This window comes from Scophthalmus maximus, chromosome 4 (assembly GCF_022379125.1).
Source record: "Scophthalmus maximus strain ysfricsl-2021 chromosome 4, ASM2237912v1, whole genome shotgun sequence".
NCBI lineage: Eukaryota > Metazoa > Chordata > Actinopteri > Pleuronectiformes > Scophthalmidae > Scophthalmus > Scophthalmus maximus.
In genome coordinates, this window is record NC_061518.1 from 15,384,823 (window position 1) to 15,412,139 (window position 27,317).

At 39.8% G+C, this 27,317-nt stretch overlaps 1 protein-coding gene across 2 annotated transcripts in view; it reads right to left on the bottom strand.

The window, feature by feature from the left end:
• The window catches only part of LOC118302754 (CUB and sushi domain-containing protein 1-like), a 269,330-nt gene that overhangs the window by 52,654 nt on the left and 189,359 nt on the right, over window positions 1–27,317 (bottom strand). For both annotated transcript variants that reach the window (XM_047331593.1, XM_047331592.1), the window contains exons 31-44: window positions 25,964–26,151; window positions 23,562–23,756; window positions 13,508–13,624; window positions 13,271–13,384; window positions 11,467–11,562; window positions 11,123–11,326; window positions 10,691–10,815; window positions 10,482–10,578; window positions 9,371–9,475; window positions 4,693–4,811; window positions 4,178–4,247; window positions 2,910–3,026; window positions 2,051–2,260; window positions 395–583 (exon numbers count right to left, since the gene is read on the bottom strand). In XM_047331593.1, coding sequence (XP_047187549.1) covers window positions 395–583; window positions 2,051–2,260; window positions 2,910–3,026; window positions 4,178–4,247; window positions 4,693–4,811; window positions 9,371–9,475; window positions 10,482–10,578; window positions 10,691–10,815; window positions 11,123–11,326; window positions 11,467–11,562; window positions 13,271–13,384; window positions 13,508–13,624; window positions 23,562–23,756; window positions 25,964–26,151 — 1,946 coding nt within the window. The remainder of the gene's footprint in view (window positions 1–394; window positions 584–2,050; window positions 2,261–2,909; window positions 3,027–4,177; window positions 4,248–4,692; window positions 4,812–9,370; window positions 9,476–10,481; window positions 10,579–10,690; window positions 10,816–11,122; window positions 11,327–11,466; window positions 11,563–13,270; window positions 13,385–13,507; window positions 13,625–23,561; window positions 23,757–25,963; window positions 26,152–27,317) is intronic.

The window sequence follows — 27,317 nt, forward strand, 5'->3', positions numbered from 1 at the left end:
ATTTGTAAATTTGTCACTTTCTTCTAACGTGCTAGAGCTGGAAGGATCAGTGAACATGAATAACTGCTGAACTGCAGACATTAAAGAATATAACTACTATCATCCCTATGAGTGGTAGTAGTAGTAGTAGTAGTAGAGGCTATCGCAGTAGTGATAGTGGTGGTACTAGTGAGAACAGTGATTTTGGTATAAATTAACCAAGCGTCACACATATTATTTGGATACTGGTAAAATGTGAAATTAACTCACAGTAAAACTATTTGCTCAAAGTGTATATTATATTCTAATTATTAATCTGTCTTTGAGGGATGTTGTTTGGGAAAATAAGGGTTTAATCCAATCCACATACACAATTTGCCAAATACTATCATATCAAAAAGTAATTGGTTCTTACCCTCACAGCGTGGAAATGGGTGGTTCCACTTCCGGTTGGTCCCGTGCAGGCACGTTAGTACTGTGTGTCCGATCAAAACATAACCTGGGTAGCACTGAAACGTTACAGATTGGCCAGCGCTGTAGTCACTGTTGATGATGTCACCATTGGGGAATGGAAAGGGGTCCTGGCAGTTTTGCAGTTGATAGGCTGAAGAGAAATGGGGAGAAATTAAGTACGAGTTTGATTTGTTTAATTTTAGCTTTATTGGATTCACAAGCTGCTCTTTGGTAAACTACATAGGTAGGCAAACAGTTATACTCAGATTAATAAATACAAAATAGTTTTTTTCTTCTGTTCTCTGTTCGTCTTGCCTCACATGTCCCAAACGTGACTGCAAAGTGATAGTTTAGATTCTATTGCATTCAAACCATCTTGCCAGTCTACAGCTAAAGGACTTGAGGGGTATGAAAAAAGATCTAATGCCAACAGAGGAATACCAGCAGTAACCCCAGCAATATCAATAGATCCCATCTCCTTCTACAAAGTTCTCTTGAACATGTTTGAACGGATACACGCCTGCAACCAAGAAGGAGAACCAGATTGCAGGAAACAACATTTCACAAATGTCTCTAGTTCAATTCTAGGCGCTGTAATGTAAAATACTGGAAACAGAGCTTCCTTCCGCTTGTGTTAGGTACATTTTTGTCGAAACATCGGTGTGAGGGGTACTTTGTATTCATACTGATATTTGTCATCCAGCACTTATACTTCTGAGGCTTTATGGATGTGCACATGGCTAATGAACCCTAATGGCCTTGTCTGCAGAACCTACACTTGTATCTTCAAGTGTGCAGGGCTGAAAACCTTAACCCAGGTTGGAGCACTGCCAGCTGTGTTCACTGAGGGTAGAATCTATATCTGTAATACATCCTCCTGCCAAAGATCTTTGCTGTTGGGTGAAAAAAAAAACAACAACAAAAAAACAACGGGTGCAACTCTATCTGAGGAAACACGTCCACATCCTCCACATCAGTGGCAACAGTGGGAGTGAGCATAGACAAGGACTGCAGTCATTGGGGACTGAGAGAAAAATAGGAAAATGATTATGTGCATGTGAATGTGGGTTTGCTCATATGTTGGTAAGTAAGTTTATAAGCCATGTTCTAGTTAAGCTGGCATATAGGCCCACAGTGCATTTCTAGAGTCTTTGAAGTGAAGCACTACAAGTAAATTCTGCTGGACAAGATGGCAGTCTCTCACAGGGGCTTACTAACAGTCCATCTCTTTTACTGTCTTTAGCATGAGTCATCAATGGATCAAAGCTCAAAAACTCTGAGCCATACATTTTTTTCATCCCATTATTCATTTCCGAGAATTGAGAAGGCTTTGTAATTTGGTCACTAGGTATGGATGTTACTTTTTTCTCGGAACATTTCAGGCCACTGTCTCTTTCTAAATCATTTTCAAGCAAGCTTGTGATCCCTGCCTCAAATATGGAGAAACAGTAAACAATAGGCTCAGTTTGACTACAGGTGTGCTCTCAGCATACCTTGAGGCGCTGCTTTCAACTAAACGCGCCTGCAGTATCACCTCAGGGTTTGTGGTATTAAGTGTCAACACACATCGCCCTAATAATAAAAAATCTTAATTAGTCAAAATAACACATTAACTCACCCTGATAGGTCAGTTTGAATCCAGGCCTGTTCTCTGAATGGTCACTGTAGAAGTGGATGATTGTCAGGTGGGTAGTGCTCAGTAGAGGGGGAGGGATCTGCGAACCACTAAACTGTCCAATAAGAGCAGAGCTATGCTGTGGTCCAGCCCTGACCTCGAGGAAGTCGTGGTTGTCCTCAGACGAGAAGTTTTGGAATTGAATATGTGCTCCTAGAATAAGTGGACATGATAAAGACAATATATTACACGTAATAAAATTGTAAGACAAAAAAAGTATAGATCATTTTTATAACAGGACCAACAGGATCTTTAATTTCTTGACTCAAAGGTGGTGAATCTTATGGATCTGTAAAATAAAAAATAAATAATAATACTTTTATGTCAAAGTTTATATTTGACAAAACTTTCAGAGTGTACATACAATACATACATAGACATACTGTCAGCATATAGACCAAGAGCACTAAGTTCACATATCTTTTATTAACATATTTGGTGTGGTTTAATTTGGTTATTTTGTAATCTCACACTGAAGACATAACTGCAGTTTTGTTGCCTGAGACAATGAAAATGAAGCTAATTTGAATCTTTTTCTCTTATTACTTGAGTACAGTGTTTCATTCCATGCCATATCGAAAAGCCGATCATACCTGAAAACTAGCAATAAAACACACAGCTACAAACTGTGTCATTAAACAACACACAATGTACCTCCGATGAAACGTGGTAACTTTTTCAATGAACCATATGCGCTGCAGATTTTGTGCTTAAAAACATCTCTGTTTCCCGACTACACCAACAGATGCACTTAAAGTTATGTGTTCTTCTTAGCAATGCACTTACTCCCCATAATTCTTACCATATCCAGTTGGCAGGGTTATTTGCCAGGTGCAGTCCAGGTTGCCGGGGTAGTTGCCTGGGAAACCTGGACTGAGGATGACACCACTCATCTCAGACCACACCCCGCCGCAACGAGCTGACAACACAAGCACAGCAAACACATTGTTAAAAGAGCCAACAACCAGAGCAATGTACAACGGAGCTCATCTCTTTAGCCTCTTTGCTTCAACAGTAAAATGTTATTCATGAGAATTTATGATTTATGATATTTAGGGTTATGGACTCTACAGGTGATAAAATATGATATGGTAATGTCCGATATTTCGGTTTTCAGTTTAAAAATGCTTTGGGGTAATTCAAATAGACAAAAAGGAAGTGGTCTTTAAGCTTTGGACCAAACTGTATATATTTAAATAATATAGCACCATATTACTGTATGGTGCTGACTTTTACTAACATTTGGACCTGATTTGGCAGATCCAAGTGTCTCTCACTAAAAAAATAAAGGTTGTGGCAGGGTTGAGTTTAGTTAGCCCTGACACATTAAGGTTGAGTTTAACTGGAACTGGCTTCCTAGATCTGCTACAAGTTTTCACCAAGGACTATGTTATTCAGCCTAAACAAAAACATCAATGTAATCAAGGTCCCTTAACACTGTTGCAGAAGTTAGAAAGCCTTGGCTCTCAAGGTACAAAATTGGTACCTAGGAGGCATATTGATTTTATAGATCGCTGACCCTGTGTCGCGGAAGAAGTTGCTGACTGCTGATTTAAAGCAGGTAACATTAAATTTACCAACTGAGTCATATATTAAAAACTGCACTCTCACTCAGTTGTTTATATTTATTATTTTGATTTAGAATCAAATCCCCCTTTATATTCATGTAGTATGTCTTAGTATTAGTGCTTTAGTGACCCAATTGTAAAGTTTAAATCTAAACTATAATATCCATTTTTAATGACTATTTTCTTGCAATAAAAATATTTTCTTTGAATATTCTATAAAGCGCAGCTGATTGATTCCACACACTGACATGTAACCAAGGACTTGAATTAACTAATCTTAATATAAACTCACAAAAAGTAAAATAATAACTGAAAATAAAAAACGTGTTTTCCAAAGAATTCAGGAAAAAAACACTTCTACTTGTGCCATCACTTTCTGTGCATGTCTAAAAGTTCAATGCCAGCCTCACACCTACAGGACAATTCAGTCCCATAGGATTAATCATTCATTATGTAGTTTCTATGCAGTGCAGTGTCCTGGTGTGAGTGTTTATTACTGCACCTATGCAAAGTGGAGGTGGGTAGTTCCATCGACGCACAGTACCAGGCATGCAGGAAATGTGGGAGTGGCCCTGAAAATAATAATGCAGATGGTTCGGTTCAAGAAGAAGATTGTGTCCGGCACATTAAACATTTTCAACATTCTAAAAGTTTATTTGCTTTTTAATGCACACATAAAAAGAAACAAGTTAAGGAAGTTAATGTGCAATCTCACAATTTTCCAAGGTTGGAAATTTCATTTCGATTTCATCTAGAATCATGATGAATTTTGTTGTGCATCCAACTATAGTGAATATGCAGCCACTTCATTCCATTTGCATCCTTGTAAACTGTTACAGACATTTTTTGTCCGTAGACAAGTTTTGGGTTTTTCAGTATTTTGTCTATTTCTAACATCATAAACACAGCACGTCAAGATATGTGGTTTACTATGAACAAAAAGTATGTAAAATAGTTAAGCATGAACTAATAATCTGAAAACACTATTATTTAGTAGTCAGTTAATGTATTCATTACCTGCAACGTGTACCCAGGCTCACAGGTGAAAGCCACCACCTCATTGACCATATATCTGTCTCCAGTTTTAATGCCATTGGCTGGGATCATTGGCTCTGGACAGGTGGTCAGACCAACAGCTACAGAAAATAAGAACAAATATACAATTCATTATTTAAATACCAACATTTATTTTATTAATGCAAGCCTCTGGTTCAAGTTGTTTGTCCAGAGCATATGACATGGTGATGATATGAACAAAAAAAAAAGGGAAATGTGACCTGCTTGTCACGACTGCTGTAGGAGATCATTTACTGTCAAAGCGAGTTAGAGAAAACTTTTTTGAAAAGCATGGGAGAGTTTTTCAGCATGTATGACAAAGTTACAATATGTAGACGAAGAAAGAATGCGGCAGATTAATTCACAAATGTCCCTCATGTCATTACTTTTATTCACAAGAGCTCATTTTTAGATTTATGGCTAGTGCAATTAAAAAAAGTGTGTACGCCATCAGCGGGGAATGACTTTGTGTATTCCCCAAACCATAAAGGTTAAACACATCCTTAATAAGTTTGACAGCAACCAGACCTTTGCCAAATAGTGTCAGTAAGGATCTCTGTGTTTATGTGTGTGTGTGTGTGTGTGTGTGTGTGTGTGTGTGTGTTTCACTTGGAAAATTCCGCAGGAGACTGCCCTAGAGCAGTTACCATGGCAACAAAGGGGTAGAAGAGGGGTACAGAGTGAAAAAGGGAGAGAGAGATGATTGAATGTTTATTTGTGTGTGTCTGTGTGGGTGATTATCTACTTTCCTACAGGCAAAACAAAGTGATCCCACTGTGCCCTCCGTGCGCACGTACACTCACACACACACCCCTGACCCTAAAACCAAGTCTTAACCCTTAAAGGGGAAATATGAATGTGTGTGAGAAAGTGAGGCCCGTCCAAAATACCCTGACTGTCCCAAACTGTCCTCACTCCGACGATTAAAAACTCAAACTGGTCCTCACAAGTAGACCAGTGTTTGACATTTGTGATTGAGTGTGCATCTGTTATATGAGTGTGTGCTGGCAGAGGGACAACAGGAGGACTTATTTTAGATGGAGCATAAGTGAAAAAGCTGCATGAGGCTGTCATGACAACTGATCAATGGAAGTATTCCATTTGGCTGATCATCTCTCTCTCTTTTATATATATATATATATATATACACATATATATATGTGCGAACAAACTGCTTCCTCTTTTCCCTGGTTATGAGAGAGCAGTGATGCTCTATAAAACGCTGACAATACCACGCTGACAATACCACAAACAACCACACTACAACTAGACAGAGTCAGCATGTAAGTCTGACTGGATTTACTATTCTTCTGTTTCAGTTTATTTGATGACAGACAAGGGATGGAGGTGTCTCACTCTGCCATTTAGATGAAACGCCCTTCAGCCAGTCTAAAGTAATGAAAACATCATCACCATAATCATTCATGTGTCCCCAGCAGGGTTAGGGTTAGGGCTTTTTTATACAAGTACAAGCAACCACATTACAGCAAAACTGACATGGAGAATTTTTAGAAGCACAATGCTTAAAACAGGGTTTAATTAATGATAAATGGTTTAAATTTGTGGCAGACGTACAGTGACTGTTTAAAATCACAAAATTCAAATGTATAATGCATCCTGCATTCTCTTGGCAATGTAAGGCAACATATATCAAGATAGAAAAATGCTGTGTTTATTGCCTTAAAAGCGGATGAAGTTTAGGCTACATGTGATTTGAAATGAGTAGCTTGTCCCAGGATAAACAGTAGTTGCAGTACATGCAATGTTATTACCGTGCTGTTGTTTTGAGCTGTCACTGAACCGTATTACTGAGCAATATAATTAAAATATAAAGTATAAGGGCAGTACCTCTTTTACAATAACAGGAATAAAACTGACTAACACTACACTAAAACTATACTGTACAGTGTCCATATATTTTTAAAAAAAAATTGAGCCCCCTGAAGAAGGAAATCAAATAAATCACACCCCCTTACTGAGAGATAACAGATCTTCTTAGAATAAAAAGGTACCACATCATGCGTGTCAGTGAAACCTTAAGCCAATTAGGGCAAAATGATGTTGTCACATAGGTGGATCACGGTTGGTGCAGCCAGAGGAGAGCAACTCACTGCCTCACTCTCAAAACTGCAGCCGCAGTTTTAACGTCATGTGACACGGTGACGCTCTGCAGCATTGGCGAAAGTCAGAAAAAAACTCTAATCAGCATGAATCATGTTAAGTCAGCGCTGTGCAGTGCTGCGTAAAGTCGGATGAGCCTATGGCCAGTATATAACCTGTGGGTTTGACATAGTTCATTGGGGAAGTAGAGCTCCCTTGTGTATGGACCATAACCAAAATGCATTCGTATGTTTATTATGGTTTATCAAGGACAGTTTTGCAAAATCTTTGTTCTACAAGAACATGACACTAGTGTGGGAGGTGAAAGTGGTGTAATGTCCACCCCTGGTGAAGTTTATCCTGGTTTTGCAAGAAAAAAAATTCTGCATTGGATTGGGAATCATTGCACTCATTACGAGATGAGCAAAACTGAAATCTGAGAACAGCAAGAGCTGTTGTGGTACTGTAATGTATTGAAAAGGATCTTATATGCACATCATGCTGTACTTGGATTTGTTTTCCATAATGAACAGGGACTAGCAAATAGGACTGGGCAAGTCACAATTAAGTTCTAAAACCCCTAAACTGATGCATAAAAAAATATTTTTGTTTAATTGTTCAGGATTTATGGATATGTACATGTCTGATGAAACCAAATCCACAAAAATTAAAAAAATAATTCAGGTAAGTATCACGAACAATGCCAAAAACAGTGTCAGATGAAAAAAAGAAAACACCTAGTCTAACTCATTTGAAAAAAAAAAAAAGCCCAAATAGTTCCAACAGTGGGAGAAAGCAGTGATAAGGACTGCAGTCTCAGGAGACTTGGCCATTGCTAATTAGGAGGAAATGATTATCTAAGTTTTAAAACCCCAAGAGCAGCAAACACAAAAATTACTTCTGTATTAAATTTAGTTAATGACATTTACGTTTTGTACCCAAGTCCTCAAACTCGGGTACAAAAGGTGCAATTGAAAGTTTGCTGGGCTTTTCCCTGTCTTTGTAGTTGAGGAAGCTCACCCACTGAGTCAGAATCCCCTCTGAAAACACCAAAGAACCCGATCCAAAATGCAGTCAATCAGGAGAGACCCAAATAAAGACAGCATGATGCACCGGTAATTATCTAAAAGAGCCGCAATGAATGTCGTTTTTCATGCATGTCACACTCTTAATTCTATTATGATTATGATGCATCATGTCATCAGAGCTGATCACCAAGTCTGCTCAGATCCCTACAAATGGTTGGTATCATGACCAAAGACCCACATTAAACACTATACCCGACCTGATTAGATGGGTCGGGTAGAGTGTTTAAATATAATATAAGTATATAATGTGTAATATAATAAATATAATATAAATATATAATTGTAATATAATACATATATAATTTGGCAGCTTGACTCAGGTTTCTGGTTGGGTCTTTATTACACAGAGCAAAAAGGAGTCATGAAGACCTCGTGAGGACATTTTCAACCAAAATCCTTTCTCCATAGAAACTAGTAGCCTTCATAAAAAAGGAAAGCCCCAAAAAGCCCACAGAGACTGCCACCTGCACTGCTCCCACTCAATAATATATCTCTTGCAGGCTTCAGCAAAATAAATGCAAAAAAACATAAAAATAGCCGTGGCTTGTCCTACCATTTCTACCTGCAGATTATCCATGATGGTGTATTACAGTATGAAAGGGTCCAGTTGTAATTCAAGTGTCACATATGGACTCATCATTTCAGTCAGATTTGGGTGGGATCCGGTACACCTGCTAATAAAAGCCTCTCTGAGTAGATGAAGTGCAACTACAGTTAAAAATAGTGAAGCAAAAATATACACACAGTATCCTGTGCCCCAAAGTGACCCTTCTTCTAGGTTTTCACACCTCGTGATGGCATGATGACACACAGGACCAACAAAAACGCACCCCATTGAACCACACAAGTGTGCATTCACCTACTTACACACACAAAAACCCACGCATAGGAATCTGCCCCCACACATACTCACAGAAAGGGACATGCTCATTGATCTAGAAGTGATTCTAAGCCAAAACAACTAGAAAGGACTGAAAAGCACAACCGTGTCCTGACAGGTGTGTACATGCGTACATGCATTTTCTTAACATCCATCTCCATAGTTTTTTGTCGGTCTCTGAAATATTAATGTGTATGTGTCTTTCTATTGGACTGATATGCTTGTATGAAACAATAAAGAGCACTAATTGTATGTACTTTTCTGACTACTTGTTTGTTTTTACATCCCTCTAGGTGTGTGTTCAGTGTGTGCGCTCCAACTTTGATCTCAGTATGTGTGCATGCTCCCAGGCAGAGCTAGCAGTACCAGTTCAGGTCACTGACTCTTGCTATTTGATGTCAAGGTTTTGGTTGTAGCGTGCGTGCGTGCGTGAGCATTTTTCAGGTAAGAAGTGACCCAATAAACACTCCTTGGCTGTTTTACTGCAGCAAGTAATTATTATTATTATTTTTTTTTAAATCTATCCATCCCTCCACCTATTTGTCTGTGTGTGTTAAAAGCTTTAACTTACTCTTGTATTCTAGGTGAAAACCTGCTGCCACCACACTGATGTCACTCTGGAAGTGCAGAAGCAGCTGATTTGATGTTGAGTTGAGTAGGGCCGGAGCTGTGGTTCCTGTAAAGGACAAGAGATAAAGATATAACAGAACCAGGTGATATGTCTAATTCCTGATACATGAAAACCTGGTTATACATTTATGTTTAGCAGGGGAATGCTCACTACAGGGGATGTAAAAATACACACAGTTTGACATAACACAACACTGGGCATACTTGTGAGATTTTTGACCACAAGTCTTGTTTAAATCCCGATACCAGCTGGGATTTTATGTGTGTAGAAGGTGAACGACCCCTTGCCCTCAACGGACAGCTTGGATTTTAGTCTCCTTATGTGAAGCAACCCTCATCTGCCCCAGACAAGCTGCTCAGTGGCCAACACCAGATCACCGTGGTTAGAATGGGCAGCTCCCCTGTGTGGCTTCTTGAGAAGGGCACAGTGTGTGCGCGCGCGCGTGTGTGTGTGTGTGTGTGTGTGTGTGTGTGTGTGTGTGTGTGTGTGTGTGTGCGTGCGTGCGTGGCCCTATGGGCGGCATGTTTTATGTGTGATAGGTGTGTGACAGGTATGTGCTTGAGGCAGGTCACAAGGGAAACTCCGCTGGGAAATTGTAAAAGGTTAGATCATTCTTTATCCCTCCCTGTCTTCTTTCTCTCTCTCTCTCTCTCTCTCTTTCTCTCTTCCATCCTTCACTCAACCTCGCGGTAAAACTCTTCTTCCCCATCCCTCCCTTCCTCCTCTCTTCTCTCTCCTCTCACTGACTGCTTGGAACACAGAAGAATTATGTCTTTAAAATATTTGTATTATTAACTCAAGATATGTATCATGTTTTCTGGTATTGCAACTCATCCATCTTAGATCTCCAGCGAATCCTCTATGTGTGTGTTTCTATAGTTTAAGACCTGTCCTATCTAATTCATAGTAGATGTTGTGCATGTGTGCCAGTCTGTCATTGTCTGTGTGTGTATATCTATAGTTCAGCAGCTGTCAAATCTCATCCATCATAGATCTCCAGAATGTATTTGTGCAATTGTGTGTGTGTGTGTGTGTGAGCATATTGTCATACCAGAAAATGACCCTAATTTTGGAGCTGTCATGTCTCCTCCATCGTAGATCTCCAGAGAGTCCCAGTTGTGCTCAGTAGCAAACGTCATAACTTGGATCTAAATAGACAACAATAAAAACAAATAAACGTATCAGCCTCTGCGTTCATGTGTATCATCCATAGTTAGTGAGAGAATGTACATTTAGATATAAGTGTATGCAAATCAGTACCTGTATCCCAGCCCCTTCGCTGACATGGATCCTCCAAAGACAGTTGAGACTGTTTGGGTAGGGTTCAGGGTAGCCAGGAGACAGTATTGTCCCACGACGTTCTGTCACGTTACCGCTGCACGGAACTAGAATGAAGACAAACAATGGATTTCTTGGCATGGTTAACTAAATAGCTAAAAGATAGGACTGGTTGTTGAAATACAGCGGTGTATATCCAGCGACACCACGGTGTTCAAGTCCCCACTGCAGGGAGCCAGAGAGAAGAAAAGTGATAGCAAACAGTTTTTATGGTATAAACCAGATGACAGCTGGGACTGTTTGTGAAAAGCTTCCACTCGACAGGGAGACATTTCACGCAGCATTACAATGAGTTTAGTTGGAATAAGCTTATGTTAGCTTCCTACACTCTCTGCAGATGTAAACCTGCCTTACCTATACAGGTTGGTGTTGTTGAGTTCCATTGTGCAAGGGCCCCTGGTACAGCCTGGCATCGGATAGCACTGGATCCTTTCAGCAGATACCCTGGACTGCACTCAAACCGAACCACAGAACCGGCCGAGAACTCTGAACCGATCCGCCTGCCGTACCGAGGCTCTGGCACTGAGCTGCACTGACTGTCACTGGTGCGAGGCACCGCTACAATGATGACAGTTATTGAATAATATGAGAGGAACAAGGGGAAAATACAACAGAACTGCAGTTGTCACTAAAGGCGACTTTGATGTTGAACTTGTTGTTGAAGTGTAAGTGTATGTGATAGTGAAAGTCAGATTTACCTTGGTAGACAAAGTGAAAGCCTCGAGCTGACTGGCCACTCTTAGCATTGAACCGCAACATGATCTGATTGGAAGTTGCCAATGGCAGCGTCTCTCCTGACACACAAACACACACACACACACACACACAAACACGTTTGAAAACAAAACTAGTGTATATGCTTAACCTGCTCTCCTGAAAACGCCGGACCATTAGAAACATATGAATCCATATGAACTCATGTACTCACACAAATATACACAGCCTGTATTTAACTGGCATAACTTAAAATGTAGTCCTCACAAGAGTAAGAACGTAGCAACTCACACACACACACACACACACACACACACACACAGACACACACACACACACACACACACACACACACACACAAAAATCACAAAGGAAATATGCACACGCAAACAAAGTAACAGTGATAAATGAGAAAAACTTTGCCTAGTGGGGTTGACATTTAGAACCATCATTAAATGCATCCGGATGTGTGTGTATGTGTACGTTTTGTGCATGTTAATACGTCTGTGTATCACAATAATCAGTTAGTTAGTTGGAACAATGTATAACAAATCTTTGTGTGTGTGTGTGTGTGTGTGTGTGTATGTGTATGTGCATTTGCATGTATAAACATGCATGTGTGATAGGTTAATGATGCAGACAGCATTTATTTTGTAAAGCCTGGTGTGTTTAATTCTTTCCAGCAAGTTTTACCCAAAAGGTGAATTTCCATCCCAAATTAATGGATTTAAGTAATGAGCCACACATTATGATTTATACAAACAGTCTCCTTTCCCCTAGAACTTATTAAGATGGATAGAAAAGTTGAAGAAAAAAGGTTGCATAATGTGCAGCTACATAAAGCAATACATACATTGTCACATCCTCCTAACTTACATTATACTGAAATAAACTCACTGATGCAACATATAAAAAAAAGTCTTGGTGGAATTGAAATAAATGTTTGAGGGAACGTTCATATCTGTTTATACATATTTGTGTTTTCTCTATTTTGATGGGGGATTTTTATCATCAAACTCAACTGTAGGCCAGTTCTATGAAAATATTTTACTGACAGTTGACATTGCGTCCTTTGAAAAACAGCGTGCCTTTTCTTCCTTATCTACAAGAACATAGCAGAATAAACTAAAGAGAAGAAAACAAAACTAAGAACACCCTGATTTCTGAAGTAAGAGACTGCATTTAAATTCCAGTGGGATTTCCCTGCAGCATGCCCCCTGGCAATGACACAGAACAGAGGAACATGAAATTCTGAGGAAATGAGAGCACATTTAGCCAGCGACTATGTTAATCAATATTTTCATATTTCATTCTCTATACTATGTCATCTACATCGATTTTGCTTCATCTTTCAATCTGTGTGTTACTGCTTAGTGACTCTTAATGTTGCCAAACTGGGATGACTTAAACTTGGAGGACAAGGAAACCCAGGGGGGATTGTGTAAAGAAGTATCAGTGCAGTATATATGGTACTGCCCCCACTGCTGATTTCTTCTTGTAAAGATAACCCATAATGGAATTTCACCAAATACATCACTGTCAAATAAATTGTGATAACGACCACTGGTGCTGTGTTCTACAGGCCCCAAGAGCTACTGTCTCTCAGACGATTTCATTATATTTTCCTCTTTCAAAGATGTGCTCAGAGCACAAAAAGGGAAAACAGCTGAAAAACTTTGAAACATTAGAAATGTAGAGCTGCTTTTTAAAAACATAATGGCATGATAAGTAAAATCATAGGTGAAACTTTAACAATCATACAAAACGCTTTTTTGTTCAGAGACTCACCGGAATGTGACCCAGCCAGGGAGCTTAGCAGGCGAGCATTCTCATTGGCTCCATCAAACAGCTCCACGGAGTCATTCATTGCCGTCTGGAAAACAGCAAACTGGCCAAACACCACTGATGAAGATGAAGATGACAGACCAGAAGACAGAGACGTTGTCAGAGAAATAAGTAAATATATGAATTCAGTTTTGTGTAGGTGCTTCACTAACACTAGCATGTGGTTCATCATGTCCTTACCAAACTGTGTGGACACAGCGATGTAATAGGAGCAAGTTTGTCTTGTCGTGTAGTTCAGGGGATAGTTTGGAGACAAAACAACCCCTTCAGATCCGCCATACTGTCCTCCGCAGGGAGCTGTGGAACGACAGAGACCGGGAGATTTACATTTTTTTTACTACAAAGTTCTTAAAAAGCACATATAGTGAGCTGATGTACAAGCCATGTTCAAGGTACTGTTTACATGTTTTGCATAGTGTGTTTCCAAAGACAGAGGATACGATTCATAGAGTTTTGCACTTCACTTTAGGCACATTCTGTCCCCAAAGCATGCATATTATAGTCAAGCTGACTCACCGCCCAGAAAAGGCTCTTTATCAGTTTACCAAGGTACATCTTCTGTGAGATCGGCTAAGTGCCCATCTCTGCTACATGTGCATGCATTTAGGGAAGGAGAGGGCAAATGGCAGGATGATATAAGTGTGAATCTCCTGCACACAATAATGTTCACACATTGCAAGGGCCATGTCTAGAAAATGATTCAGCTCTTAAACGCGAGTGCAAGTTTATGCAGATGGTTAAACATTTTCTCTCCGGAAATTCCTATCAAATATATTGAAGGTTAATTAAACTCTCTATCTTTCCCAATGCCACCTCCTTTTAGTACAAAATTTAGGTGTGCGCACTGGATTTATTTCCCAAATTAAAATTGGTCCCTGAGAGATAAAGAAAAAGTAAATTACTTTTATTGCAAACAGTTGGTTTATTCTGCTGTATCATTGGAAAATATCAATACAAAGATTGGGGGAAAACAAAAAAAAGTTAAATAACACAATATTAAAAAAAATTACGACACCAAATGAAGTGGGTATGCCACTCAGTTTGAACTAAATCTGATGCTTTATGAGTCACTAGTGCACTTTTGTGATTGGACTTATTTAACCATTTCAAATGTACATGTGGCTGCATTTATCTGAGATTTTAAGTAGCCATCAGCTGTATCGTTCAAGAGGTTGCTCAGTACTGAGGGCACAAGACGATGTTTCTCCACATGTGCTGCTGGTGTGAGGGCTCATGGACGTGAGCTCAGCCCTAAGTGTAAATCCTGGTCATGCAGTCCAGTGGCTTGTCAGATTTGACTTGACTTCATGAAAATGAGCACTTCAGACATGTGCAAATCTCAGATCGCTGACTTTTGGTATGTATTAAGATAATGTTTAAGGGAATAATTGTCAGTATATCACTAAGTAACACATACCTGTCACGTTTTTGTCAAAAAACAACATTGATGCTCCTGTACATGCTCCACCTGCTACAATGGCATTTTATCATTTTCTTATAAATCATTTTATGAACTATTGCCTGTGTAAACTAGTTTCTAAATCCACACAGGCTGCAAGAACAAATATTATATATAGGTGTGTTAGAGTACATAGAGTTAACGTGTCTTAGAGGACACGAACATTATGCTTAGATGTAGCTTGTTTCGGTAGTTAGGTAAGATAATCACTTTATACTGTATCTTGATGCCAGTAAGTGAACAGTGCAGGTTGAGCATGAGTAAGGACAAGAACAAGCTCAGGTAGGAGAAGAACTGGCATTTTAACTAGACCGTCTGGTTCACTGGTTCGCCAATTTTCTTTGTCAGGGATGAGGTAAGATAATGTTATGGAAAATAGATGTTATCAGAGCACAGGATCCACTGATTACACTGCAGTAAGTCACACAGTAAATAGCAATAGAGTGCTTATTGATGTTTATCTGTTTGAATATTGGCCTGTAGCTGGCATCCAGTTGTGTTGCTGCATCGTTTGATTGTCAGATTACCAGAATAATAAGCAAAAATTATGATTTAGCTCCTATGGGGTGGAATAGTGGGCTGCATGGATCTCCACTGCACAGCAGAGAAGGTTGTGGGTTTAAATCCCAGTTCAAACCAACCAGGGCCTTTCTGTGTGGAGCTTGCATGTTCTCCCCGTGTATGCATGGGTTCTCTCTGGGTTCTCCGGCTTCCTCCCACAGACATGCAGAATGGGGTTAGGTAAATTGAAGGCTCTAAATTCACCGGAGGTGTGAATGTGAGAGTGAATGGTTGTCCGTCTCTGTATGTGGCCCTGCGATAGGCTGGCAGGGTGTACCCCGCCTCTCGCCCAATGTTAGCTGGGATTGGCTCCAGCCGCCCCGTGACCCTTAAATGGACAAAGCGGTAGACGATGGATGGGATGGGATGGAATAGTCAATTAATGGTTCGCTCTTATAAAGACTGTTATTGGTTGGTTTGTTCAAATAACTGTTTAAGTCACTTATCAAATAGTCACATAAAAAACGAGAGATTTATTTCCTGGGGGGTTGGAACATTGAATGTTATATCATTTTTATGAGCAGGACAGGAGAGAGGAGAGGAGAACAGCGGCTATGACCGATCAGACACCAATAGAGAGAGTGAGTGGAGAGGTAAAGAGGAGGGGAGTATCAGACAAGTCAGAACAGACACAGAGTTAACACAGTTTGTCATAGTTCACCATCTTATATCTGATTATCATATCGATTCCTCATCAAATCAATCGAAAAATTTTAGGAAAAACATACCATATGTTTTATGTAGGTCAACCACTGTAATGGAAGATTACATTTGGGAGGAATAAAATAAAGAGCAGCAATGTCTTAACCGCCAGCATTTCCAGTGGAGATCAGACCATGGTCGTACTGGGTAGCCTCCCTGTGTGAATGTGTGCAACTGTATGAGCGTTATCATGGCAACTCCCCTGAATAAATAAAGTTTAAAATAAATAAGTGACACACTCAAGTCTAAAGCCCACAGACATCAACATGCACTTGCTATCTCCCCTACTGATGCCCTGCCAAGTCTGCACTGCAGCCAGCATCACTTACTGTTTGTTTCCCGAACAGTACGATCAGTTGTCCCAAAACCTGAAAGCTGTATAAAAAGGACAGTCTTTTGTTCAACCATTATAGATGTTGACACCCCCAAATACCATTTTAAGAGAAGGTCAACATTTCCAACACCGGTGTCCCTGTTTCACTTGAATCCAGCCAGGAGGATAAAGCGAACACAACACAAAATGTCAATGCACACATGGACTTCAGTGTGGCTTCTGTAGAACTAAAATAACAATATATAGTGACAGTGATATAGCAAACGGTCCAATCACCTTTGTTGCTTCATCAGACATTATATAGCAATGAAGCATTCAGCTTTTAATCATGTTTTTCTCCCCTGCTGCTGAGAGCACTGCCCATTGCACTCAAAGCTGGCGAACGTATCACAACTCTAATCTGTTATTCTTATGTATTCTTCAAAGAAAACCCAACTGACTGCATTTGGCTCAAACGTTGTTTAGTTTAACAGAACATTCATGTTGTCCCCAAATATCACTTGGACCCTTGTGGCGCAAAGCCCCAGTTATATAATGTCAAAGTATAGTGCTTTTGATGTCTGTCTTTGTGTGTGTGTGTGTGTGTGTGTGTGTGTGTGCTTGTCTGTGTGTGTGTGCCTGTGTTCACATGATATCGTAGACCTACATACGCTTATATTCATCATGTGAAAATGTATTAAAATGTTTATCACTTTACTATTAATTATCAAAGAAATAATGTCTCTAATTAATGATGACAGATTGTGAATGGCTCAGAATGACACTTGCCTGTGATCAACACATTCAGCTTTTGGTCCCATGCTATCGTATTAATAACTTTTTCAACTATCTACAAATGTGCTACAATGTAGGGGCGCAGGTTTTTTTCTTTTTTTATAACTGAAATTGCACTTTTGCTGCACCCTCTTTAGATTAGGTTCTTCCTCTTCACAAAACCCCAGCAGGATGAAAACCTAAGTGAATGAATTTATATGGTGCTGAGTGAGAGCACAGTGTGGTATTTCCTGTACTAGAGCACTGCAATTTCAACGTATATATCAAACCCTACGACTGCCACATGAAACCTAGGGGAAGCTTGATCCATTCTTAACACCCCAAGAGTTACAAACCTGATCTGGTGCGGACAATTTGAAACCAGGTTGGGCAAGCAGCGGTCAGTGAAACAGTACGGATGTGTATGTGTAAAAAAATAGCAACAGCAACCACATCTGTCAACACCCCCACCCACCCAACCAACACACACAGACACTCACGGTGCTTTCTTATCAGTTGTCTTCTAACCTCTTCTGGCCACTACTCGTCTTGTTATGTTTGCCACTGTGTGGATCTCTGTGACCCCGTCTCACCGTGTCCACCCACGCTATCAGCTGTGATCTCTGACAGACTTTAATTATCATCACCTCTGTGCCGGATAAAAATGTGAGAGCAGGAGGGTGCAAAGGTCCAATATGTGGAGAAATGGGAGAACACTTTGTGAATTAATATGTTGCCTTTAGGTCACAGACATGTCTACTGCCACCAAGATGTGACGATGTGAGCTTTTTTGCAGTGTCATGAAATCGACTGTCACTCATGTTCTTATAATGTAAATGTTAGTCGCTAATAGCTCATTTTTATTAGCTCAATTTTTTTGGACCATTTTGGACATCCCCTTGAGGGTAATTCCCTCAAGCTGAATCTTAAGCATTTCAGTCTTGTGGAAACTGTGCATAAAGGGCTCAAAAGTCCACCAGAGAGCCCCAAAGCACTTTCCAATTTCACAGTAGGACCGCCCTGAGCCCTTGCAGACTTAGAGGCAACACAAGTCAAAGTATATGAGAGCATGTGTGTGGACAAAAAGACTGGGCCCTTGGTTAAGTTGCTTACATAGTAAAACCCATTTTCATGCCCAGAAGGAAAAATGCAGCAAAACTGCTTTGGTTTCTTCTCCTTTGCTAGACAGTTGTGCTCCCGCCCACTCATGCTGGTCCTCCTGACTCCCATCCCATAATTCTTGCTTCCCAAAGCATCAGAGTAATCGCCCTCTTTCTTTCCTTTACCACATTTGCACTGGCATCCATTGATATTTTTTGAATTGATTTCTGTTGTGCTGCTGCAATGAAACCCGGAGGTCAAGAGGTCTTGTCTTGATCTACCCACTATCCCCCAGTGGTGCTGCTCTAAGCTTAGGTGTCAGCCTTATCAAAAACACACACTTTTTTTTTTTTTAAACTGCAAAAAATAATGCTATGCAAGTCACTCTTTCTCTGCCACATCCATACACTTTGATCATCCACACACATACACAAGAACACACGCACACACTCTTGTAGTCCTACCTCTCACAGTCTGCGTCTCATTTCCTTTTCCCTCTTCCACGTATAGTGGGGGCTTTGTGGTGGAATTGAAAGTACAGGAATAGCTCTCTGAAATGTCCTGAACATTAAAGTTGTGAAGCAGGTTTTCCGAGAGCATTTTGAAAACCAAAAACACCGGCAACTCTTGACTGAGCAGTGAATATACGATACACCGTTTGTTTGCCATATTTCCATCAAGAAACAAAACGAGAAGAGTAATTCCATGAAACCCCCGAAAAAATGGTTTTGCTGCGCCCTGTATGTGCCAATCAGACAGAATGGTCCTTACAGAAAAATCTTGTATCTCTAACCACAAAATTGGTAAGAGACTATTGCAATTTGCAATGCGCTGGCCATTGATACAGAAAATAACCATTCGATTTAACATCATAACAACAACAACAACAACAACAACAACAACAACAACAACAACAACAACAACAACAATCTCCCACCGGTTCTGGATGGAGAGTGTGTTGTCTGTGTACCTCAGCACAAAGGGAGAACGACGTGGATGGTGAATTCGCACAAGCCTCATGATCCAGATCAATGGCATTTGGTTTCACATTGATGGTTTACAGTCTGTTCCATATGCTCTTTGGAGCCACGTGTGCAAAGTTTTCCACCACTCACTAGGAACGGGGGGGGGGGGGGGGGGGGTCGCCGCCCTTTGAGTCACTGGAGGGCTTTTATTGTTAAATGACTGTGAGGGAAGTGTAACGTTTCATTAAAAGAAATCCTTTGGAGATTTCAAGTAAACAAACAAAAGTTCTTGTTTACACTCAGTGGTACTCACCAAAACACACAGTGTGTATCCTTAAGGGAGAACAAGTGTATCGAGTGCTTTTCCATCCTAATAGAATGCTTGCAAAGCTGATTTCAAAGTATTAGGACATTAGTACATATTGACATATGTGCATTAAACTCATAAATCATACATGCATTGTGTGTTCAAAGATTGAGCATTCAAGTGTTTTGTACATATAAATATGAGCAGTATAGTGTACTTGGTGTATATGTGTATGTCATCTCGGTATTTCTGATTTTGTGGGGACCTAAATCTGTTTATACACTTCACGTCTTTCTTATGGGGACAAAAAACAAGTACTTAATGTACATCATTCATCAGATTAAAGGATAATGTAAAGTTAGGGTTAGGTTTATGAAGTAGTAGTTATGGTTACAGTACATTTCCATCCTCTGTGACGAGGAGAGAGGGAGAAAATACTGCCTCTAGGCGGCACTGTGTATTACAGACATCTTGCTCTCCCTTACTTTACTCCTGTGTCTCTCACTCTCTTCTTGCACACTCCTACACACACACACACACACACACACACACTCTATCAACAGTCACAGAGAATTCCTTCTTTCTCGCACCAGCTCTTAGTTACCATGGAAACCAATAAAAGAGTGGTTTGAGATGGGACGTGTGTGTGTGTATGTGAGAGCAAAAGAGCACAAAGGGGAGAGAGAAAGTCGGTGAGGAATGGTGAGGGAAAAAATATAGAGTAAATCAGACACAGACAGAGGATGTGGGAGGAAGCTGGAATAAGAGAGAGGGAGGAGAGTGAGAAGTAAAAAAGAGGAAAGTGTTGGTTGTGTGTCTGGGTGTTGGTTTGGGAGTGTGTGTGTGTGTGTGTGTGTGTGTGTGTGGGGGGGGGGGGGGGGGGGGGGCGGGTGTTAAGAGAGGAAGACAGGAGACAGTGGGAGTGTAAGTGGAGATGTATTATTCAAAGAGGTCTCACCCTGTCTGATAAGCTTGGTCTAAAAGCCCCAGGAGCTGCCCAAAGACAGAGAGACAGACAGACAGGCAGACAGGCAGACAGACAGAAAAAAGACCCTAAATATGTGGTGAGAAAATTCAATGTAATGTACAAAATGAGCCGAGAGAGGAAAAGAGCACCATCACTGGCTTCGGACTGGATTTAGTGAAATGGTTCTGCTTTGATTATGTGAATAGTTCCATAGTGTAGGTGAGGGTTATCTCAGTAGATCAATCCGTGTATCCGGGACAGAGCACTGGCCCAGCAACCAAATTCAAGACCGTCCCGCTGTGAGACAGCAGAGTAATCAACTGATCGAATGGAGAACAGGGCTAATGTTGCTTCAGCTTTTGATCTGTAACACCATGTGCAACGGTGTCACCACAACCACGGGAACATGGAAATTTGTGCTGCATGTCTCTCAGGTCACGGTAAGGGTGAATGAAACACGTACGGAGCTGACAAGCATCATGGCGACTGACAAAATCTGCAACATCACTACAGCTGGAAACATGCAGCTGCACCGGATGAGTCGTGAGGACAGAGTTAACACTCTTCAGTTGAGTTCATGCGCCCCAAAAGCAGTTTTCACAAAACCACATTCTCGCGGATACGATCTGGTAGAGGCATGTTCTGTGGTGACCTAGCTAAAGGCTCAGAAGCTGAAATCGTATTTGTTAAAGAATCTTGTTGCCGCTGCAGAGATACTAGCAATTTTCTTGAAGGAATTTTGCAGAGCTGATTACTGATATGACTCAAGGTGCAAAAAAACAAACACTGAAGGACACTGCGAGAAAAAGTTTTTTCTCTCTGGCCTCCAATGAGACAGACAACAAACAGAGACCAACCACGCATTTACGTGCGTGGGATCAATGCCGGGTCTGATACGAGGGAGGAACTACTGTCTGCCACAGGTGAGGGTTTGTTTGAGCAAAAAAAAATATTTTGGCTAAAATCAGAGGTAAGTAGTATCATCATCATCATCATCATCATCATCAGTAACATCTGACGCCTGGTCAAAGAGACGCATTTCCAGCCATCGCATTAGAGAGGTTAGTGTTCAGTAATTTTCTATGACCCACAAGAGATGTTATAAAAACTGTAATGGCCCTTTATACGGAACAGGTTCATCACCCCTGGAGTAAAGGGACATGAATCAATTACCAAATGAAGTTCAATGCCATTCAGTCTTTCTGATCCTATTATTTGCCTTCAAATGTGACTAAATTATCAATACTTGGCTTGAGGTCGCACATACAGTGTTGTGGGGGAAAGCACAGCCCCTCATTTGCTAATGAACAGTAAGTTATTTGTGTCATCACAAAGAGGGCTAGTGAAAGTTACCAAACCCCGGAAATGTTGAGAAGTGTAGTGCGTGAACATCTTTACTGAACAAGTAACTGGCTTTGTCAGGGGTCGGACCAAATACATGTGTTTGGTTGATTAAATTATGGCAGACTACCTGGTTGACTGTCTGGAAACACTGCAACATTACTTTAAGTGCACTGATGGTGCATCAGAACAGTGTGTGAACACATTCAAGATACAAGGTAACTAAGCTTTCTTGTCTATTAAACTAACAAGTGACATTGCATAGAACAGCAGAGTAAAGATATTTTACTTAGATAGATAGATAGATTTCATTCTCCCTTGTTCGGATCAACCCAACAACAGATTATAACATGTTTGTTTTGATCAACTGACAAAGTAGACGACAGAGAACTTTCCAGATTTAAGTTTTCAATGAGTAACAGTGGAACATCTCGATTCCAGGACTGGTATTACTGTCTTGAAATAACAAACTAGATGAATGAGAACATGATATAAGCCGACTTGATGAGCTTTTACCCCCTTGCTGTCTGTTATTAGTTGCAGTTCTGAAATAGCTACTCCGAGTGCAATTATCTCATCTATATTCTCTCCCAACCTCCACCGCCCAACTCTTATCCTCACTGTCTCTCAGACATTATTAAACAGAGCCTTCACGGGAGCCTTTGTCAAATTGTTAAGAGGTATAAGCATGACACACACACACACACACATACACCTAACACCTAGTTGTATGTGTGTGTGTGTGTGTGTGTGTGTGGGGGGGCTCCCTGATGGAGTGAGTGCTATGTCCTTTGTCCTGAATCAATACTTCACACTTTTGAGATTGATTGCAATGTGTATTACACAACATTACATTGACAAAACAAGACTTACAGTGAATGGATGTGAGTTGCATTTTTCTCATCCTGCCACAGTCATTTGACAATGTAACCATGTTTGGCTGCTTACCAAAACAGTTTTTGGGTTGTACATCTGTGGGCAACTCACTAGTCAGCTGACTCACTTACTGTAGCGAGTCAATTTCCGCTCACTCTCATTCCTCTCACATAATAATTTTTCATTGACATTCAACATTTATCAAATTTCAGTCTTTTTGAGCTGTGACAGATGCAATTCTTGGATGTAAGACAGATTTTCTCCCTGGTTAATTTCAGCAGTAAAGACGTTGGGAAACAGTAAGAAATTTGTTTTCTCCTCGTCATGAATTCATTTCTGCTGTGGCAGCAGGCCACGTCACACCCGCCTTCAGAAACCCCTGTGGGTTAAACTGGACTCTCCAAACACTTTTCAGACTGATGAAATCTGAAATACTGAAACACTCACCAGCCCAACAATATTAAGGCTAGAAATAACCCATAATTCAACCCTTTTTCCCCCATTCAAAAAAAAATAACAAAAATCCAAGACCTAACCTTAAAATAACCTTAAAATTGAATTTATGTCAAATGAGAAAGACAAGTCTGCATAATGTGACAGTGCAAACACATTCAGGTCCCCACAACATAGTAATACCAGGGCCACACACATTAAAAAGCATACCCTGTATGCCCTGACTGGCAGTTTGGCAGGTTTCACCACTTTAGTATTCTGAACTGTCCATCAACAGACGGTCTGCCCCCTCCAGCCCCACCCCACACACACATTTTAATATTAATAATAATAATTACACTAGTTTAACATGACCAGGTATTGATCAATATGAGCTTTTGATTTATGAATGTGTTTGTAAGAATGCAGTTCCTACCTTTACATGATGGCAGTGCCGTGTCCCACACGGGCTTCCCGTCATGTCCCATGACACAGGTGATGGTATCTCCGCCCACAATTGTGTAACCATGGTGACAGTTGTAGGAGACCTGAGATCCCAGTTTATAGTCGTAACCCGTTCGACTGGCGTTCATTATGTTACCAGGGTCAAAACAGGCCTCTCTTGGTTTTTCTGTGGAGAATGGAGAGGTTCTGTGTTATTCGACAAAGTCAAAATAATTTGATATATTACCAAGTTAAAACTGTTTAAAGTGTTTTTATTTTTCATCATTTATTAATCTGGTGAGTTCATTAGCAGTCATATTAGGGGCATGCACTAAACCACAGCCTCCCATGTGGTGCAGAAAAAAGCCACTGTAACAATTTGCTCTCCATATGCAATATGGTAAATTTATGTCATTTTAATTGGAAACTTAAATTTACAGTTATTGCCAACAGCTACATATTTCCAAAATACACAATCTTTATGTCGTCCCATTTATTTCACTGGGGCCAAATGTATTTTAGTGATAATTTTGAGGCAAATTCAGTCAAGAGGCTATTTGAAAAAGAAGAAAAAAAGTCTTGGATCTTTATGACCTGGCGTTGGCCAAGCTTGTTTGCTTTTCTGTGATAGCCCAATAAGAATGAGATATTAGGCTTGACGGAGGGAAACCGACAGACACAGAGAGAGTGAGGTGGAGGGCAGGATGAAAGCGAAGCAGGGAGATGATTAAGGTTGGATTTTAATTAGAGAGATGGCAGATGAAAGTTAATGAATTAATGACAAAAGTACAGAGGTGTAAGGTAGTGTGAGGAGACAGACAACAGAGAAGGAGATAATCTTTTTTTAATTAGAGATAAATGGAGTGAGAGAAAAATGAGTTTATACAACTTGACTGAGCAAATCTAGTCTCTGGTTAGTCAAACAAGTAATCATCAGTTCCACATCAACTATGGCAGTTAAATCACCCTCAGTCAGGCAACGTGTCCAATATCAGGATGAGTCTTTTCAACTGAGAAAGACTTCTGATGTACAGTAAGTATGAAGTTAATAGAGTTGGCACTCCTGTATCAACATTTTAATCCTAATACTTTGAACACAGGATAAAGTGACAGAGATTTTGTTTCATACTTTGGTGCACAGAGCACTTAGAAGTTAGAAAACCACAATCTGATTAAATTAGACAGGAGCTCATTATGCAGTCAGCTCTTGGACTGAACATGGCTCTGCCCTCAAAGAAAAAAAACTACACAAGTAAAGCAGAAAATAAATAATAATGTCTGATTGTAAAACAACAATTTTTTGGCCCCCTGCTATTACTCAAAATATTCATCAGAAAACTGTCATATAATATTTAGCCTGTATCCAAATATTGATTTATCAAGTGGCAAAAAACGTTTATTGTAAAAGAAAAAAAGGAAATGAAGTGATATCATTCACTTGAATGCCTCACCATTTAATATTTTATCAAAAGAGCTCACTTGCAGTCTGTAGTGATTTCACAGTTCACTGATAATCGTTAAAAACAAAAATTTTACAAACACAACCATTATTATCACAGATCCACTATTAGTACAATTTACGGCCATCTGATAGTGAGCTCATTCACAACAACTTAATTGCTTTATATTTTTTTTCTATTGATTGATATTTAGTTACATACAAATCCATATTTCTTTTCCCCACCCTAATGATCCTTGCGGTTCTCGTAAATCAGTTTTGAGCTCCTATGGGAATTGCACAACCTTAGCAGATCCAGCGTAATACATAATCAACCTCTGTCAACATGTCTCTTCCTATTATTTCTGTGATCCTCACCTCAAATGCAAATGCGATGAGGAGAGAGACACACCTTGTAAACGCTTGCGAAATGATTTGTCTGGGGCAGATTGTTTACCATCTAAAAAACAAGTTTAAAATCCTGAACCCCACAACAATTTAAAAAAAAAGTAAAAGTAAATTAAATATAAGTAGAAATGTAATGCAGCACTGGATCATTCATCAGGAGTGATAATCACAATTGCATGATCAATGCAAGGATGTATGTTGCAATTACTATTGCAACCACATTATACTTCCACTGTAGTTCTACTGTAACTATCTAATACTAATAATATAATGTTTCACTGCCGCTACTGTTACCACTGTTGCTACTGCTGCTTCAGTTCCACTTCAAATACTGCTGATATACTACTACCGCTAGTATAATTAATGCAACAACTGCTACTTGCAGTACAACTATATTCTATGCTTTAACTATCAAAACTAATCAGTAGTCTGAAGATTGTGTTGAGTGCATTAGGCAATTCAGTCTTTATCTCAGAAGAATTCTAGAACCCTAAATGGGACTTTGCTTGAAAATGTACGGGGACATTGTGTTTTAGGGGTTTAATTACCTCTATATTCAATGGCGAAGCCAGACATGCCCAGTGAGGCATCAGATCTGAAAGCCAGGAAGAGACTGTTACTACTGCTCTCTATCCGCTCCGGGGCCTGGTTGCCTTGGAGACTTGCTAGTAACGGCCCATTGGAGTCTTCACCCTCGTAGATGTGCAGGAAGTCGTAACTTGGCTCCATGTTGAAACTAAAAAGAAAAAAAACAAAGGTTAGGTTTAAGAATTAAGAAAGATGTGTGTTCAAATTTGAAAACAATCAATACAGTCCTATAAAATTCAAATATCTTTTTAATTTAATCACTAGATTGTGCCATCACTCCTTTAATCATCTTCTAATTCTTCCTTAATCTTGACATGTTTCACAGAATTTCTGGATGTGTTTACTGCATTAGAAAAAAACAACTTCTTATAGATATTCAAACAGCAATAGCGAGTCAAAAATACTAAATTTTATTATATTTTACAAAAATAGCCACCAAATAATCTTTTTTTATTCCAAAAATAACGTAATTTATCAATTCATTCAGAAACCCAAAATCATTCACGTGTGGGTGCATTGCCTAAGAAATGTGATCTGAGTACCGCTGTTCTCAAAGACTGTTGTAATTACTCCAGAGAGAGCGCAAGCGCGTGGGATGCAGGTTACCTAACTGTGGACATGACGCCACCTAAAAACAGAAAAACCTACAACACTGAGGATGGACAATCGAATACATCGATGTTTTTCCTCCAAAACTCCACAACCAAGCAAAAATACAGATGGGGAAGAAAGGAACTGTACCTGTCAGAAAAAATAAAGGCAAACATTGAAAACATTGATTTAAGAACACCAAATAGAGCTGTACTAATAGGTTGTACCCGACTGCCCATAGTAAGTGGGTACATTTGTCAATCTCACATGGTTTTAAAACAAATAGACATTTGTGTACTATTTGAATTTATCTCTTGGTAGGGGATATTGAAGATAATAACACAAACAGAAGATTGTTTTTTCAGTATGTACCACAGGGCCTTAAAAACACTAGGGTAAACACTGAACAGTATTTTTGATCTCAATATCCTTGGTATTTGTGTGCATGTGTTTGTGTCTAAATCTCACACAATGTGTGCCCTGAATTTCTTAACCTGCCTGAAACACTGGTATACTACTAATGTCTGTTTGTTTTTTTTGGAAAAGTTTTGACTTTGACAACTCTCCCTCATCTCTTTATACATACATGATGGTACATCCGATGCTCAAGTATGGTGTAAGACAGCAGCTGTCTTACACCATAATAGAGATGACATTTGACTGACAAAACTTATTGTGACATTACAAAAGTTAAAATAAGGGCAAAGAATGCTGAATAAACTT